Below are 16,008 nucleotides of genomic sequence, written 5' to 3' on the forward strand. Positions count from 1 at the left end.
TTTTCATGTTCAGCGCTGTGCAGTGGGGCTCAGCACAGCGAGGTCTTCTCTCACAAGCATCTGGGAGCTGACACAGGCACACCTAGCTGGACAGCGCAGAACTTGGTCAGGGTGGTGAGTCCTGGGGTGGGGGCCCCTCAGCCTGCAGCAGTTAGGAGGGTGGGACCACCACTGTCCTAAGTCCCCAACAAGTGGCAGACAGGGTAGGGTCAGCATGGCTTCAGAAACTGGTGTTTCTTCCCCCAAAATCTAGGCAATTGCAACCGGTTCGCCTGCAGACACTGCAGTGCCTCTGGAGGCTTTGTCCACAGTCCTTAATACGTTAGCTGCCAAGATGGAGGCGATGCATGGGTGCAAAGGTGGTAAAAATGGCCCCTGCCCCCCAGTCCTCTTTGGAGGGATCTGACGCAGACTCGGGCCCCACTGAGGCTGGCGACCCCTGCTCTGTTGTTTCAGATGACGCTGACCAGGACTGATCTGACAGTGAGGATGAGTCCTATCCGGGTTTGGTGCGCAATAAAGCGCATATTGGAGCACTTATCACGGCTGAGCATGATGCCCTAAAAATTCAGGAGACAGCAGATCCCTCTGCTGATGTAGTGGTCCCTTTTGGGTCCCGTAAGCCAGCCCCTACACCTAAGGTGTTTCCGTATCTGCCTTATTTTGATAAGTTCATATACAATGAATGGGTCGACCGCAACTGACCTTTCCGGTCCCCAAATACATGGCGGTGCGTTATCCCTTTGAGGAGAGCCTTCTCAAAAATGGTCGGTAACCACAATCCCAGGTAGAGGGAACTGCTGCCTTTAAGGACCCCCGGACAGGAAGGCCGGGGCAGTGGCCCGTTCCTTGTTTACGTTTGTGGGGTCAGCAGTGCGACCCAGTACTGGCATCCGCACTTGTGTCGCAGACACTTATTGAGTGGCAAAACTTTTGCACCGCAAATTAGTAGAGCAACAGGCTTCTCCTATCCGCATGGAACTAGCAGACCAGTTAGTGCAAGGCCTTAAGTACGTTTGTGACGCGGCCCTGGGTACCCACCCTCTGTTATCCGCAACACGGGTGGGGGGAGGGGTTGCCTTTGGGAGTTTGCAGCCCGGTGGGCCTCTCGGCTGTCCGACCAGTGGGTCTTGCGATCTCATTTCCTCTGGCTACAGATAGAGTTCCTCTCTTGGCCACCAGATTTTTCCCCTCCAGCATACCCTTACTCCCGGCTTGCCGGGAGGCCCTAATGGGGGCGGTAAGGGACCTGCTGAGTCGCGGGGTGATAGTACCTGTTTCCCGGAGCCGGAAATATTCCAGGGGTTCTACTCCAATCTGTTTGTAGTCCCCAAAAAGGAAGGGGTGCATCCAATCTTAGACCTAAAAGCCCTCAATTACTTTGTAAAAGTACAGAGGTTCAGAATGGAATCAGTTCGCTCAGTAGTCGCTGCACTCCATCAGGGCACTCCCTGGCGTCTTTGGACATCCAGGATGCGTACCTGAACATACCCATATGCCTACGGCATCAGAAGTTTCTACGATTTGCAGTTGGGGAAGCCCACTACCAGTTTGTGGCTCTGCCTTTTGGCTTGGCATGCACCACCCCCCCCCCCCCCGAGTCTTTACCAATGTATTGGCTCCTGTTTTGGCGTTGCTGCGACAGCGCGGGATCGCGATCGTAGGTTACCTAAACTATCGCCTCTTGAGAGCATCTTCCGCCTCAGAATTAGTGGAGGATGTGGCGATCACAATGCAGACCCTACAGGAATTTGGGTGGCTGTTGAACCTAAAGTCGGTCATCGTACCGACTCAGCATTTGGAGTACCTAGGCTTACTGCTGGACTCCATGGAAGCGAGAGTGTTTCTCCCTTCAGACAAGCTGCAGACTCTGAGCCGCGGTAAAACTGTTGATGAACCGCAGGTGGTCATTGCTACGCTTCTGCATGCAAGTCCAGAGTCTTGCAGAAGGAGATCCTGAAAAAATGGGACAAATCTCCGTTATCCCCTGGACCGGGAGATTCAGGTGAGCCAGTTAGTCAGGACTCGCTGCTCTGGTGGCTGAGGTCCCCCCGGCACTTCGGTCCGGGAAGTCGTTCCTACCTCTGAAATGGACAGTGATCACAATGGACGCCAGCCAAACCGACTGGGGTGGAGTGATGGGAGTTCAGTCGGTCCAGGGCCTCTGGTCGGAAGAGAGATCCAAGTTACCGATCAATGTGCTCGAGTTACGAGCGATCAGGCTATGTCTCTCCATATGGTCGATAAGATTTTGAGAGCATCCTATCAGGATCCAGTCAGACAACACCACGGCAGTGGCATATGTCAATCATCAAGGAGGAACAAGAAGCTCAGCCGCTGCACGGGAGCTCGCTCACATCCTTCAGTGGGCAGAGAGACATGTACTGGCCTTATTGGTCATTTACATCCCAAGAGTGAAGAACTGGCAGGCGGACTACCTAAGTAGCCAGATGCTGGACCCAGGAGAATGGCGTTGCATCCGGAGGTGTTCAGGCTACTGTACCTGCGATGGGGCACTCCAGACATGGATCTTCTGGCCTCCCGTCTCAATCGGAAGGTGCTGAGATTCGTGTCCAGGACAAGAGATCCTTGGACAGATGCGCTGGTGGCTCCGTGGGGTCAGTACCAGCTGATCTATGCCTTTCCTCCGCTAAAACTGTTACCACGTCTGCTCTGCAGAGTGGAGGCTGAAGGGATTCCAGTAATTGCCCCAGATTGGCCCCAGCGTCCCTGGTACACAGACCTAGTGCGCCTGGTGGTGGACGCCCCCCTGGCGACTGCCATTACGAGAGGGGCTGCTGTCTCAAGGTCCGATTCTCCATCTGCTTTACCGTTGCTGGTTTTAACGACATGGCCATTGAGAGTCAGGGGTTGAGGAACCGGGGCCTTTCAGACTCTGTGATTCCAACTATGTTGAGAGCTCGGAATCCTCTTCTCGAAGATATATCATCGTACCTGGAAGGCCTACATCTCCATATGTGAGGAGAAAGGATGGCGTCCGCGCTCCTATTCTATATCCAGGATCCTGCTGTTTTTTGCAGCAAGGAGTAGACCAGAAATTGGCTTTAAGCACCATTAAAGGACAAATATCAGCTTTGGCTGTCTTTTTTTTTTTTTTCCCAGACACCTGGCATCTCACTCTCTAGTGTCTTTTTGTTCAAGGGGTCCAAAATGTAGTTTCTGCGGTGCATCCACCATTACCCCTGTGGGATCTGAATCTGGTGTTATCGGTGCTTCAGAAACCGCCATTTGAAAATATCAGAGAGATTCCTCTGTTGACCCTTTCCCAGAAAGGGGTCTTTCTAGTGGCTATTACATCGGCCAGGAGGGGTTTGGAACTGGCGGCCTTATCTTGCAAGTCTCCCTATCTGGTTATCCATAAGGATAAGGTGGTGTTGCGTCCGCAACCTTTTCTGCCGAAGGTGGTTTTGGCGTTCCACATCAACAAAGACATTGTGTTACCATCTCTGTGTCCTAAACCGACACCTCCTAAAGAGGTGGCCCTCCATTCTCTGGACATGGTCTGGGCTCTGAGGGGGTATTTGTTGGTTACGGCTCCCTTTCAGAAGTCAGACTCCTTGTTTGTTTCGGTGGCTGGTCAGAAAAAAGCCATGGCGGTCTCGTCGGCCACCATTTCCAGGTGGTTCAGACAGATTGTAGTACAGGCCTACGCCTTGAAGGGTGCCCCCCCTTTCTGGTCACGGCCCACTCCCCCAGGGCGATTGGTACTTCTTGGGCCTTCCGACATCAAGCATCTGTCGCTCAAGTGTGTAAAGCGGCAACTTGGTCGTCTGTTCACACCTTTACAAAATTCTACAAGGTAGATGTCAGTGCATCGGCTGATGCCTGTTTTGTCCGCACAGTTTTGCAGGTGGTCATGTAATTTGTGCTTACATTTTTCCTATTTTTTACAAAAAAAAAAGTTACCTTTTTAAGTAAAATGCACTGGTGCATTTGTTACTGCAAGTTTTTGAGGTGGTTTGTACTCCCAGTTTGAGGAGCACTGTTGTTGTGTGTGTTTTTTTTTTTTTTTTTTTTTTTTGTGTGTGTGGGTGCTGTTCCCACACTGTTTTGTGGGTGAAGTTTTACACGGTTTCATACATGCCATTGTGGGTGAAGTTTTTCTGCTGTTTCCCACCCCTCCGTTTTGGCACTGCTTGGGGATGTCCCGATGGTCTAAGAAAGGAGCTGTCAGTCGGTGCACGTAAGAAAATAGGATTTTTTGTACTGGCCGCAATATCCTTTTCTCTGTAATTCACCGACTGACACAGCACCCTCCCCTCCTATTTTTTTTTTTCTACGTTATACTGCTTGTTGACGTACTGAGGCTGCAGGAAGCAGGCTGGGGGGTTGTTACCCAGGGGACCGCCCATTGGGCGGAACTAGAAAGTTCTGTGTTTTTTTATAATAACATGTTAACATGTTCTGCCTAGTCCTCTCCTGAAGGTGGTGTAACAACCTGATGGTCTAAGAGGACCTGTGTCAGTCGGTGAACTACAGAGAAAAGGATTTTACGGTGAGTAAAAAAAAAAACAAATTTTCCCAAGTGTTCTTCCAGGACAGCCCTTGAGAGATGGAGCTCCTCCCATCGACACAGGAAACACATTGCCACAGTTCAAAAGGCGGTCCCTCAGGTCCCTGGTCAGTCATTTGTGTTTCCTCCGTCGGAGGAACATGTTGCCAGGAACCTGGAGGCCCCTCTCAGGGGCTGCCTGAGAATCTGCAAGCCTAAGGGACCGGGTCCTGGTTTATGGCTGCAGTTTGGGTCCATACCTTTTTTCTTTGGCTCGGGTACCGTCCAGCTGAACCGGAGCAGACCCGTTACCCTCCTCCTTCCAGTGCCGAGGTGGCCAGGGGCAGAATGACGCCGGTTTCCCCCAGGAGTGGTGAGTGGAACCTTCCATCTTCCCTCCTCGTTGCAGGGGGTCGGAGACGCCGAGCGTTCACTTCCGGCGGAACCGCGTCATCACTGCGTGCCGAGACTTCCGGTTCCGGGTCTCTAAGGGTACAAGGAGGAGAGGGAGAGCCAGCGCTGTGCCTGTGAAGCCCGACCAGCGTCCAGCTATACCGGATTAGCGGCGGGATTCGGAGCGTCAGAGGGGGACCATGGAGGCTATTCCCCAGGATACTCCGGCGGAGACAGGCACCAGCCAAACCCAGGTAGGCTGCTGGGCATGCTATTACTCTGGTGGAGTGGTGGTGTTTGTAGGCTGGGCCCTGTAGTACCCCACGGTGGCGGTTTACTCACAGTGAGGTTGTTTGTTAGTGGTGATTCTAAGAGGGACATGGTGCTGACGCTAAGAAATCCTTTTGTCTTCTTATTTTCAGGCTAAAGAGATGCCAAGGGAAGACAAGACAGGCCGCAAAAAGTGCCCTAATTGTGGGAATAGGTTGCCCTCGGGCTCTAACAAAGCCCTATGCAAGCAATGCATTGCAAGCTTGCTTAAATCTGAGGCAGATTCCCCTTTAGCAAAGTTTTTGGGCTCCTTTAAAGAGGAAATGGCGTCGACCTTTAAGTCCCTCCGGGAGTTAATCACTGACGTGGGATCAGCTGCAGCTGCCTCCACGAGTAAAACAACTATAATCTCATCCTCACCATGCCTTACAACACCCAGCTCAGGGGAGCCCCGTATGGTCAGGGAGCCTAGCCCCACGTTGATTAGTCCCGAATCCTCTGACACTGACTCGGGTCAGGAAGAGGATCAAGCAGCATCTAAAGCCTCAAAATATAGATTATCTCTCGAGGAAGTAGATGAGCTAATGGGGGCTATCTATGATACGCTGGAAATTGAGGAGGAAGAAACTCAGTTATCCAGACATGATCAAATGTATGAGGCTCTGGGGAAAAAGAAAGCAAGGGTTTTCCCTATACATAAGGTGCTTTCTGACCTTGTCCTTAAGGAGTGGTCTGAACCAGACAAGAAGGTTTTCTTTCCTAAATCCCTTAAGAGAAGGTTCCCTTTTAATGAGAGCCCAGAGGCGGTCTGGAATAAAAATCCAAAACTAGACGCCCCTCTGTCCAAAATCTCAAAGCAGGCTGATCTGGCCTTTGAGGATATGGGCCACCTGAAAGATCCCATGGACAGGAGAACAGACATTGTCTTAAAGAGGGCCTGGGATGCCTCTATGGCAGGCTTAAAACCAGCTCTAGCCACTTCCTGTGTAGCTAGAAACCTGGAGTTCTGGTTATCGCAACTACAAGAACACTTAAAGGCAGGCACTCCTAGGGGGGAGCTTTTGAAATCCTTCCCTATGCTTTTTAAGGCCACCAGTTTCATCTCTGACGCCTCCACGGACTCCGTTAAATTTACGGCTAAATCTGCAGCACTTTCAGTGGCAGCAAGGAGGTCAGTATGGATGAAAACCTGGGGGGGAGACACGGCGTCTAAAACCCGCCTGTGCAGCGTCCCTTTTACAGGAGACTTAGTCTTCGGGCCTGAATTAGACTCCGCCTTAGAAAGGACGGCGGACAAAAAGAAAACCTTTCCCGCAAAAAAGAAAAATTTTCAAAGAAAAATTTTTCGTCCCTTTAAGGAACCCTCTAAATCAGAGAAGAGTTCAACCCCCAAAAAGCATTGGTCGGGACATAAAGGGAAAGGAAAAGGGGGCATACTGTTTAGCCGCCCCAATCAGGATCCCAAACCCCAGTGACGTCAGGGTTCCTGTGGGAGGAAGATTAAGCAAATTTCTTCCTCAATGGGAAGAGACAACCTCGAACGAGTTTGTCTTAAATATAATAAAAAGGGGTCATGCGCTGGAATTTCACAGCAACCCTCCTTCCAAGTTTCTGGTGACAAAGCTTCCAAGTCACTCAGAAAAGGCCAGGGCCTTACCTTTACTAATAGGGGAAATGGTAGATCAAGAAGTATTGACACCAGTCCCTATTCAGGAACAAGGGGACGGTTTTTACTCGCACATCTTTGTGGTAAGAAAGCCGTCAGGGAGATTCAGACTAATTATGAACCTCCGTCCACTGAATCGCTCCATCCGTTACAAGAGATTTCGGATGGAGTCCATTTATTCCATAAAGAATCTCCTGCAGAAAGACATTTATGGCAACCCTGGACCTAAGGGATGCTTATCTGCACATTCCAATAAGGGAGGAATGCCAGAAATTTCTTCGAATGGCAGTGCAGATAGACACAAAGGTTTACCACTTTCAGTGCAGAGCACTTCCCTTCGGTCTATCATCCTCTCCGAGAATCTTTACCAAGGTTCTCGGAGAGGCTTTAGTTCCTCTGAGGCTTCAATCAGTCTCAATTATCCCCTACCTAGACGATCTGCTCCTAACAGCCCACTCAGAGAGTCGTCTTTCTCAGGACCTAGAATTGACTCAACTCAGTCTGAGTCGATTAGGGTGGATTGTCAGTCAGGAGAAATCCAAGACAACCCCAACACAGGAGATCCTGTATCTGGGGTACTGGATCAAGTCTGTAGATCAGAAAATTATACTGCCGGAAGAAAAGATTTTGAATCTGTGGCAGAGAATATCTTTTCTTCAATGCAGCCCCAAGTGTACGGTGAGGGAAGTAATGTCGGTCTTAGGTCTTATGACGGCAGCCATTCCAGCCGTACAATGGGCCAGGTTCCATCAAAGAGAACTTCAGGGTTTTCTGTTAGAACAATTAAAAGGCAGAGATCTGGAGGAGGAGGTATCGATCCCCTCAAGGGTAAAACGCTCCCTCTGGTGGTGGAAGGACAGGGAGAACCTAAACAAAGGGGTTCATTGGGTCCTTCCTATCACTTCAACACTAACAACGGATGCGAGCAGTTGGGGCTGGGGAGCCCACCTAGGCTCAAGCTGGGTCCAGGACAAGTGGACCCCGGAGGAGAAATGTTTCTCTTCCAATTGGAAAGAACTAACAGCAATCCTGAGAGCTGTTCTAGCTTTCCACCCCGCAATACAGGGTCACCATCTACAAGTCCGTTCAGACAATACGACGGCTGTAGCATACATAAACAAACAAGGAGGAACCAGAAGTCCTCGTTTGATGGTGGTAGCCAGACGCATTCTCCAGTGGGCAGAAGCCAATCTGGAATCCATTTCTGCAGTTCACCTGAAAGGGGAGCTGAACAACAAGGCGGACTTCTTGAGTCGACAAAAGATTTCGAACCAAGAATGGTCCTTACACCCAGAGGCATTCAATCTCATAACAGCTCACTGGGGAGAACCAGAGGTAGACCTTTTTGCGAGCAAGAAAAATGCAAAGGTTCCCAATTTTTTCTCGCTAAACCCAGGAGATCAACCCCTGGCGGTAGATGCCTTGCAAACTCCATGGACTTTCAGTCTGGCGTATGCATTTCCCCCTCTTCATCTCATTCCGAGGGTCCTAGCAAGATTCCTCAAGGAGAAAACCTGTTTGATTCTAGTAGCACCTTTTTGGCCCAGGAGACCGTGGTTCACAACGTTGCTACAATTGACAGACTGTCCGCCTCTAAGACTTCCCTACAGACAGGACCTCCTGTCGCAGGGACCTCTTTACCATCCGCAGGTCGCCACACTGAAGCTGTCAGCGTGGTTACTGAGGAGGAAATCTTAAGGAGTAAGGGCCTGTCAGACGAGGTAATTGCGACCTTACTACGAGGTAATTGCGACCTTACTACAGAGTCGCAAACCAGTCACGAGAGCTATTTACAAAAAAGTCTGGAAAAAATTCAATAGCTGGCTGAATAGCCGGGACATAAATACGGCTAATATTCTACAGTTTTTACAGGAAGGTGTAAACAAGGCTTTAACCCTAAGTACTATTAAAGTACAGATAGCTGCCTTAAGTGTATACCTAGATGAACGCTTACAGGAAAATCCTTTTGTCGCTAGATTCTGTAAGGCAGTCGCTAGACGCAAGCCAGTCAGAATCACAAAAGTCCCATCCTGGGATTTAGCAGTTGTGCTAAAGGCTTTCTTGGGGTCACCCTTTGAGCCTATCTCAGAGGCCTCCCTAAGGCTTATTACCTTTAAGACAGTTCTCCTGGTGGCAATCACTTCAGCCCGTAGGGTCAGTGAAATCCAAGCACTTTCCATCAGGGAACCATTCCTACAGATCCTAGAAGACAGAGTCATTCTAAAGACAGACCCTGGGTTCTTACCAAAGGTAGCATCTAGCTTCCATAGGTCCCAAGATATTGTCCTCCCTTCATTTTGTCAAAATGCAGCAAATGAGAAAGAGGAACGTTTTCATTTATTGGATGTGAGGAGGTGTATTCTAGAATATCTTAAAATAACAAATCCATTCAGAATCTCAGACTCCCTTTTTGTCCTTTTTTCCGGACAGCGTAGGGGACAGAAAGCTTCAAAAGTAACCATAGCTAGATGGATTAGGCTAGCTATAGCAGAGGGGTATAAGGCCTTGAATAGAGATCCTCCTGAGGGTGTTAAAGCTCACTCCACAAGAGCGTTGTCTGCATCCTGGGCAGAAAGAGCTGGTGCCACCCCGGAGCAGGTATGTAAAGCAGCCACATGGTCAAGCTTTTCCACCTTTACAAGGCATTACCGACTGGACTTAATGTCTAGTCAGGATCAGGCCTTTGGGAGGAAAGTCCTCCAGGCCGTGGTCCCCCCCCCTAATCTGGTAAGTACTTGGGGATCCTCTCAAGGGCTGTCCTGGAAGAACACTTGGGAAAACTGGAGTTAGTACTTACCGGTAACTCCTTTTCCGGTGGTCTTCCAGGACAGCACGATCCCACCCTTTATTTGATTATAGTGATGTACTAATGTTATTACCTGTTATGGTTTATATGTTTTTCAGTTCCATCCTTCGGTTCTTGGTGAATGACTGACCAGGGACCTGAGGGACCGCCTTTTGAACTGTGGCAATGTGTTTCCTGTGTCGATGGGAGGAGCTCCATCTCTCAAGGGCTGTCCTGGAAGACCACCGGAAAAGGAGTTACCGGTAAGTACTAACTCCAGTTTTTTTTTTTTTTGAGAGATACTTTCAATAGGAATCCGTGAAAAGGGATGCATGCCCAGCAGATTTCCTCATTAGTGCCCCTTAGCTCCACACCTGACAATTATGAAACCACTCCCATTAGACCTACTCATTAGAGGCAGAGACAAGCATACATGGATTTCTTCAGAATAACAAAAGGTAGGAATCTGCAACAAAGGTTGTTATAATCGTTGCAATGTACATGGATGAGGGGAATGTTCTTTTGTTTTTTGTGTTTTTTTTTGTTTTTGTTTTTCCCCTCAACAAAAGTGGTGATTTTCTTTAAAGCAATAGTTCTCCCATTAGGATAACTGTTAACCCGCACCACCCAAAATTGAAACTCAGTGCTTTAATGGTTTTTACAAAGCTTCTCAAAGCTTAACCGCTTTCGGACCCCCCCACCATCATTATACGTCAGCTGTTTGATGTTTGGTGTATTGTTATGGCGGCAGCTAGCTAGTCGTGGAGATTTTTAAGGGTAAAGGTTTGTTGCTATTCCACAAGCGGGCGCAATTTTGAAGCGCGAGGCTGATGCTGTATATTCGGTTAGATGTCTGCCTAAGCCAAGATTGAAACCATTTCCTTCCTGAAATTAAGCCAAATGGCATTGCCGCTCGATTAAGTTCTGGTGTCCCACAGTTGACTGATCGGTATGGTGCTTTGCGCCAAGATTGGGTGAGGCTAAATCTTGATTTAGGCAGTTGACTCTGTAGAGGTTCCTTGAGCACGTTTATGCAGTGAGTGATTTTAATTGGTTCTGGCCTGATAATGGAGGGGGGGGGGGGGGGGGGGGGGGGAAGACAAATTTGCTTTAAATCTAGGAGCCAGCTAAAAAAGTTAGGAGTCCGTTTTTTTTTTTTTTTTTTTTTTTAAACTAGCAAAGCTTTTTTGCTATACTGCACTACTTTAACAGACAATAATGCAGTTAAGCAACATTGTACACAAATGAATTGTATATCCTGTTTTTCACACACACATAGCTTTCCTTTGGTGGTAAAAGATTACCACTGGGTTTTTCATTTTTTGCGCTGTAAAAATATATATAATGTAAAACCTATATAAACTATCCCCCCAAAAAATAAAATATCTTCAGAAATTTAGGCAAAAATGTATTCTACTACATGTCTTTGGTAAACAATATATCTAAGTGTATATTAATTTGTGGGTTTGTGTGAAAATTGTATACTTTTTAATATACTAGTAATGACAGTGATCAGCGACTTATAGCAGGACTGTGCTAGTCTGGCAGGCATTCTGGCACTGGCTCACTGACATGACCAGTGTCACTAATACAGTGATCAGTGCTAATAAAATGCACTGTCACTGTACTAATGACACTTGGTAGGAAGGGGTTAACATCTGGGGCAATCAACAGGGTTAACACTGCCTAGGGAGTGTAATGTAACTGCACTGTGTACTGTTTTACTAAGGGATGTTGGGGTGCACATCCCTGCTGTCAGCAGAGAATTCTGTGTTTACAACACAGATCTCTCCTGTCACTCGCTCCGAAGATCTGCAAGTCCTAGCTATGAATAATTGGCTAGTACCCCGTGATCGGCATGTAAGAAAACCAGTGAAACTGAAGCCAGGTGGGCATGTGCCCTCTACCCATAAATGCAGTAACTTCCTGGTGCCAACATCGAATGGGCTGACAAAAACCCAGGTGCCAGGATGCAATTTCTAGTCACTATGGCGACCTGGGGCCTGGGATTTGTCTAGCCCTGCATTATGTTATTTTGTTAAAGGGCCAACTGTAATGATGTAGTTTACTTTGCAGACACCGGTGAAAGCTAAAGACACACCTGTAAGAACTCCTTTGCATGACAGTAACAAGCAAACAAATCTACTATCCAGCCAGCCTGGCACCTATTCAGAATTTAAGGTAACTGCATGCTTATCTCTATGCATATGCACTTTGGTAATATGCTTTGGTTCAGCTGACAGTAAGAAAAGCAGCCACAAGGGGGCAGTTTCATTGTGCATTAAAATTAATGTTCTGCTATGCAGTAGTACACCTGTGCAAGAGTTTCAAGTTTTTTACTGCTGTCTCTGATTGGAAGTCAGTCATTGCATGGAGTGTTTAGAATACAGGTCATCCAAAATAATGTCTCGCTTTCCCACTTAAATCTTTTAGAAATAGTTTTTTAACCCTTAAAAATGAAACCTGGACAACATTTCCATTTTAACATGAAAGCTGCAGAAATGTGTGTTTTTAAAAAGCAATAGCTTTAATTGTATAGGAATAAAAAGTGAGCATTTCATATACATATTCTTATTATAATGGTGGAGAAAACTATTTCACCAGTGGTCTGTCAGTTGCAGCCAGCACTAAAATCAGTGTCGGCTGGTGCCATGTTACATTATTTCCCACTTTTTGTTGTTACATGTTCCTATTCACATAGCCAAACATTTGCCACTTACCTTTTTTAAATGCCTTTTCACAATTGTACAGGACACACTCCTTTAAGTCTTGACCATGGTTTATGCTCTTCCACCTACAGGTAAGGACACTGGTAAACAAAGGTTGTTAGGGCAGCCCATTTAACCCCTCCCACTTTCAGCAATCCTCGTTTTTTTTTTTTTTTTGCTAGTGTGGTGATGTATGGTTGCTCGTTGGTTCTGGCTTGAAATTTTTAATTTGTTTGGAAAATAGAAGACATGAGGCTGGGTTGCTTACCCCCACACAGCAGTGGTGCAGGTAACTGCAAGGTGCTCTACAGGTCCAGGGCAGTTGTGATCTAAATCTCAGTAGTTCCCATCCCTGTAGACTCTCTCCACAGAGGAAAGGCTATGCCCTCTTAAAGTGAGTGGAGAGTCCCCATCTTGCAGGCTCTCCATCTTGCAGGCTCTCCCTTGGAAGAAACCACTAGCCTTGTGACAGAAGTCAGGGCCTATCGGTGGGGCTGTGGCCATTTGTGGGTAATAGTCCCTGGAACCTAGGCCCCCGCCTTAGGTTGGTTACAGCCATAGCTTAAGCCAAAAAGGGGAGGCTGCAACACTTTCTGTCACAGCTGTGGCCCAGTATGCACTGCTTTTATATTGTGGCTAGAAACCTAGACTGCACCTTTTTCCCCAGTCTAAGGAGATTTTGGCACAGCGCGTTACACTATTGGCACATAGTGGTTCATTCTGTGTGTAAAATTGCGCCCTTTGAACCTCCCGCTGACCAATCTGGAGCATATTGCTCTGCTACAGCACACTAGAACTCCAGTTGCTACCCTGCTTTAAATGACTGCACCATATTGTGTATGTGTGTGTGTATATGTATATATATATGTGTGTGTGTGTGTGTGTGTGTGTGTGTGTATATATATATATATATATATATATATATATATTGTGTGTATGTATGTATTCAAATTTCGCTCATTTACACACAGTATCTCACAAGTGAGTACGCCCCTCACATTTTTGGAAATATTTTATTTAAATCTTTTCCTGTGACAACACTGAAGACACAGCATTTTGCTGCAATGTAAAGTAGTGAGTGTACAGCTTGTATAACAGGGTAAGTTTGCTGTCCCCTCAAAATAACTCAACACAGTCATTATGTCTAAACTGCTGGTAACAAAAGTGAGTACACCCCTAAGTGAAAATGTTCAAAGTTTCAATATTTTGTGTGGCCACCATTATTTTCCAGCACTGCCTTAACCCTCTTGAGCATGGAGTTCATCAGAGCTTTACAGGTTGCCAGTGGAGTCCTCTTTCACTCCTCCTCCATGACAACATCACGGAGCTGGTGGATGTTGGAGTCCTTGCACTCCTCCACCTTCCATTTTTGAGGATGCCCCACAGATGCTCAATAGGGTTTAGGCTTGGCCAGTCAATCATCTTTACCCTCAGCTTCTTTAGCAAGACAGCGGTCATCTTGGAGGTATTTATGGGGTTGTTATGTTGGAACACTTGGAACCCGGAAGTGACGTCCATATCCGGTTTTGCTCTAATGCTGTTTGTCTGATGTGCTTAAACCAGCATCGTTTGTGAGTAGTTTTTAAACTTGTTTAATAAAACTTAGATGTTTGAAATACTACACTATGGCGGTCTCCTTTAATCTATTCCTTTGAGTTTACTTGCCATTTACGAGGAAGTTAGAGAAGTCTCCCAAAAGATTGTGTCACTCTGCCGTTTCCAGCAATCATCCTGGTGATCATCATTTATATTGCTGTTTACTCACAGCAGTGAGGTAATTGCATATTATTTGCACTTTATTGCACGGATCATCACGGATGGATTGATTGCCCAGCACGTTGCACATCTCACTTAGTGCATTTACCGAATTGCATGATCTGCCTGTGTATGGGACATTTTTATCTCCAATCACGCTGGTCACTTGTACTAAACAGTTTATATTTGTTTGATACCTGTATTTTTCATTTTAAGTAATATCCACTCTTTATATGTTTTTATAAGTAATATCCACTCTTTATATGTTTTTTTATGATAAATTTGCGTAAATTTGCGTTTTTTGCACATTTAGCCACTTTATGGTCCTTACACCAGTTATCACTTAAACGTACACTCCTAACTTGTCTTTGCTTTATTATATATATTTTGCAAAAAAGTTCATACACTATATATATGTATGTATTTTGGTCTTTATGACAAATTTGCGTTTATTTGCACAGATAGTCACTCTACAGTTTAGGCACTAGCTATCACTTTTATGCATGCACAGAAGCATTATTTGATTAATTTATGCACAGTTGCACTTTGTATTTTTAACTGTATATTTGTGGTTTACTACGATTACTTTATGGTTTGAAATTAGCGCATCGCAACTTTTAAATTTATGTTGGAACACTGCCCTGCGGCCCAGTCTACGGAGGGAGGGGTTCTGCTTTAGAATGTCACAGTACATGTTGGCATTCATGGTTCCCTCAATGAACTCGTGCAGCCTCAGACCATGACACTCCCACCACCATGCTTGACTGTAGGCAAGACACACTTGTCTTTGTACTCCTCATTCTTGACACCATCTGAACCAAATAAGTTTATCTGTCTCATCAGACACAGGACATAGTTCCAGTAATCCATGTCCTTAGTCTGCTTGTCTTTAGCAAACTGCCGGCTTTCTTGTGCGTCATCTGACACCGAGCAGATGATGCACTCAACTTCTTTGGTTGACCATGGTGAGGCCTGTTCTGAGTGGAACCTGTCCTGTTAAACCGTTGTATGGTCTTGGCCACAGTGCTGCAGCTCAGTTTCAGGGTCTTGGCAAACTTCTTATAGCCTAGGCCATCATTATGTAGAGCAACAATTTTAGCTTAGCCGTGAGGTGCCATGTTAAACTTCCAGTGACCAGTATGAGGTAGAGTGAGTGATAACACCAAATTTAATACACCTCCTCCCCATTCACACCCGAGACCTTGTAACACGAATGAGTCACATGACACTGGGGAGGGAGAATGGCTAATTGGGCCCAATTTGGACATTTTCACTCGGGTGTACTCCCTTTTGTTGCCAGTTAGACATTAATGGCTATGTGAGTTATTTTGAAGGGACAGTAAATTTACACTCTTATGCAAGCTGTACACTCACTACTTTGCATTGTCGCAAAGTTTCCTCAGTGATGTCACATGAAAAGATAGAATAACAATTTGAGGGGTGTACTCTTATGAGATGTATATAATTCATTCCATCTCAGGGGTCAAGTCCTGGGGAAAAAAGTGTGGAAACTCCCACCCAAGATCCACTCCCCCACCAAAAAAAAAGATACGCTCATATGCATATATATATTTCATAGAAAATACAGTGCAACATTTATTGTAAAGTGGCAGTTTACAAAAACAAAATAAGTTAACTTGTCAAACAGAATAATCACCACAAGAACGGAGGGGGACCGCAGCAGAATGGAGGGGGGAGTGGGGACACAGCAGCAGAACGCAGGGGGAGCATGCTCACTGTAACTAACAAAGTGTGTGTAACACACTAATCTGGATGTTTGTCAATGACGGGCGGCAAACTCACGGCGGACCTCGTGGGCGGGATAACTCGGAGACTTGGCTCAGGAGAGGAGAAGTTGAACTGGAGAAGTCTGGCAGCTCAGAGTTGGGCTGCACTGCTGGCAATGTGCTATAGCGGC

General features: G+C 46.6%; 1 protein-coding gene across 2 annotated transcripts in view; it reads left to right on the top strand.

Moving 5' to 3' along the window:
• The window catches only part of LOC143974570 (protein regulator of cytokinesis 1-like), a 70,818-nt gene that overhangs the window by 44,870 nt on the left and 9,940 nt on the right, over positions 1–16,008 (top strand). The window contains exon 13 of one of the 2 annotated variants that reach the window (XM_077476104.1): positions 11,704–11,808. The exons of the other annotated variant lie outside the window; for it this stretch is intronic. Within the exon in view, the coding sequence (XP_077332230.1) occupies positions 11,704–11,808 (105 nt within the window). The remainder of the gene's footprint in view (positions 1–11,703; positions 11,809–16,008) is intronic. 2 annotated transcript variants of the gene reach the window in all.

Source organism: Lithobates pipiens, unplaced genomic scaffold, assembly GCF_037356315.1.
Source record: "Lithobates pipiens isolate NorthernLeopardFrog02 unplaced genomic scaffold, aLitPip1_a1.2 Scaffold_13, whole genome shotgun sequence".
Classification (NCBI taxonomy): domain Eukaryota; kingdom Metazoa; phylum Chordata; class Amphibia; order Anura; family Ranidae; genus Lithobates; species Lithobates pipiens.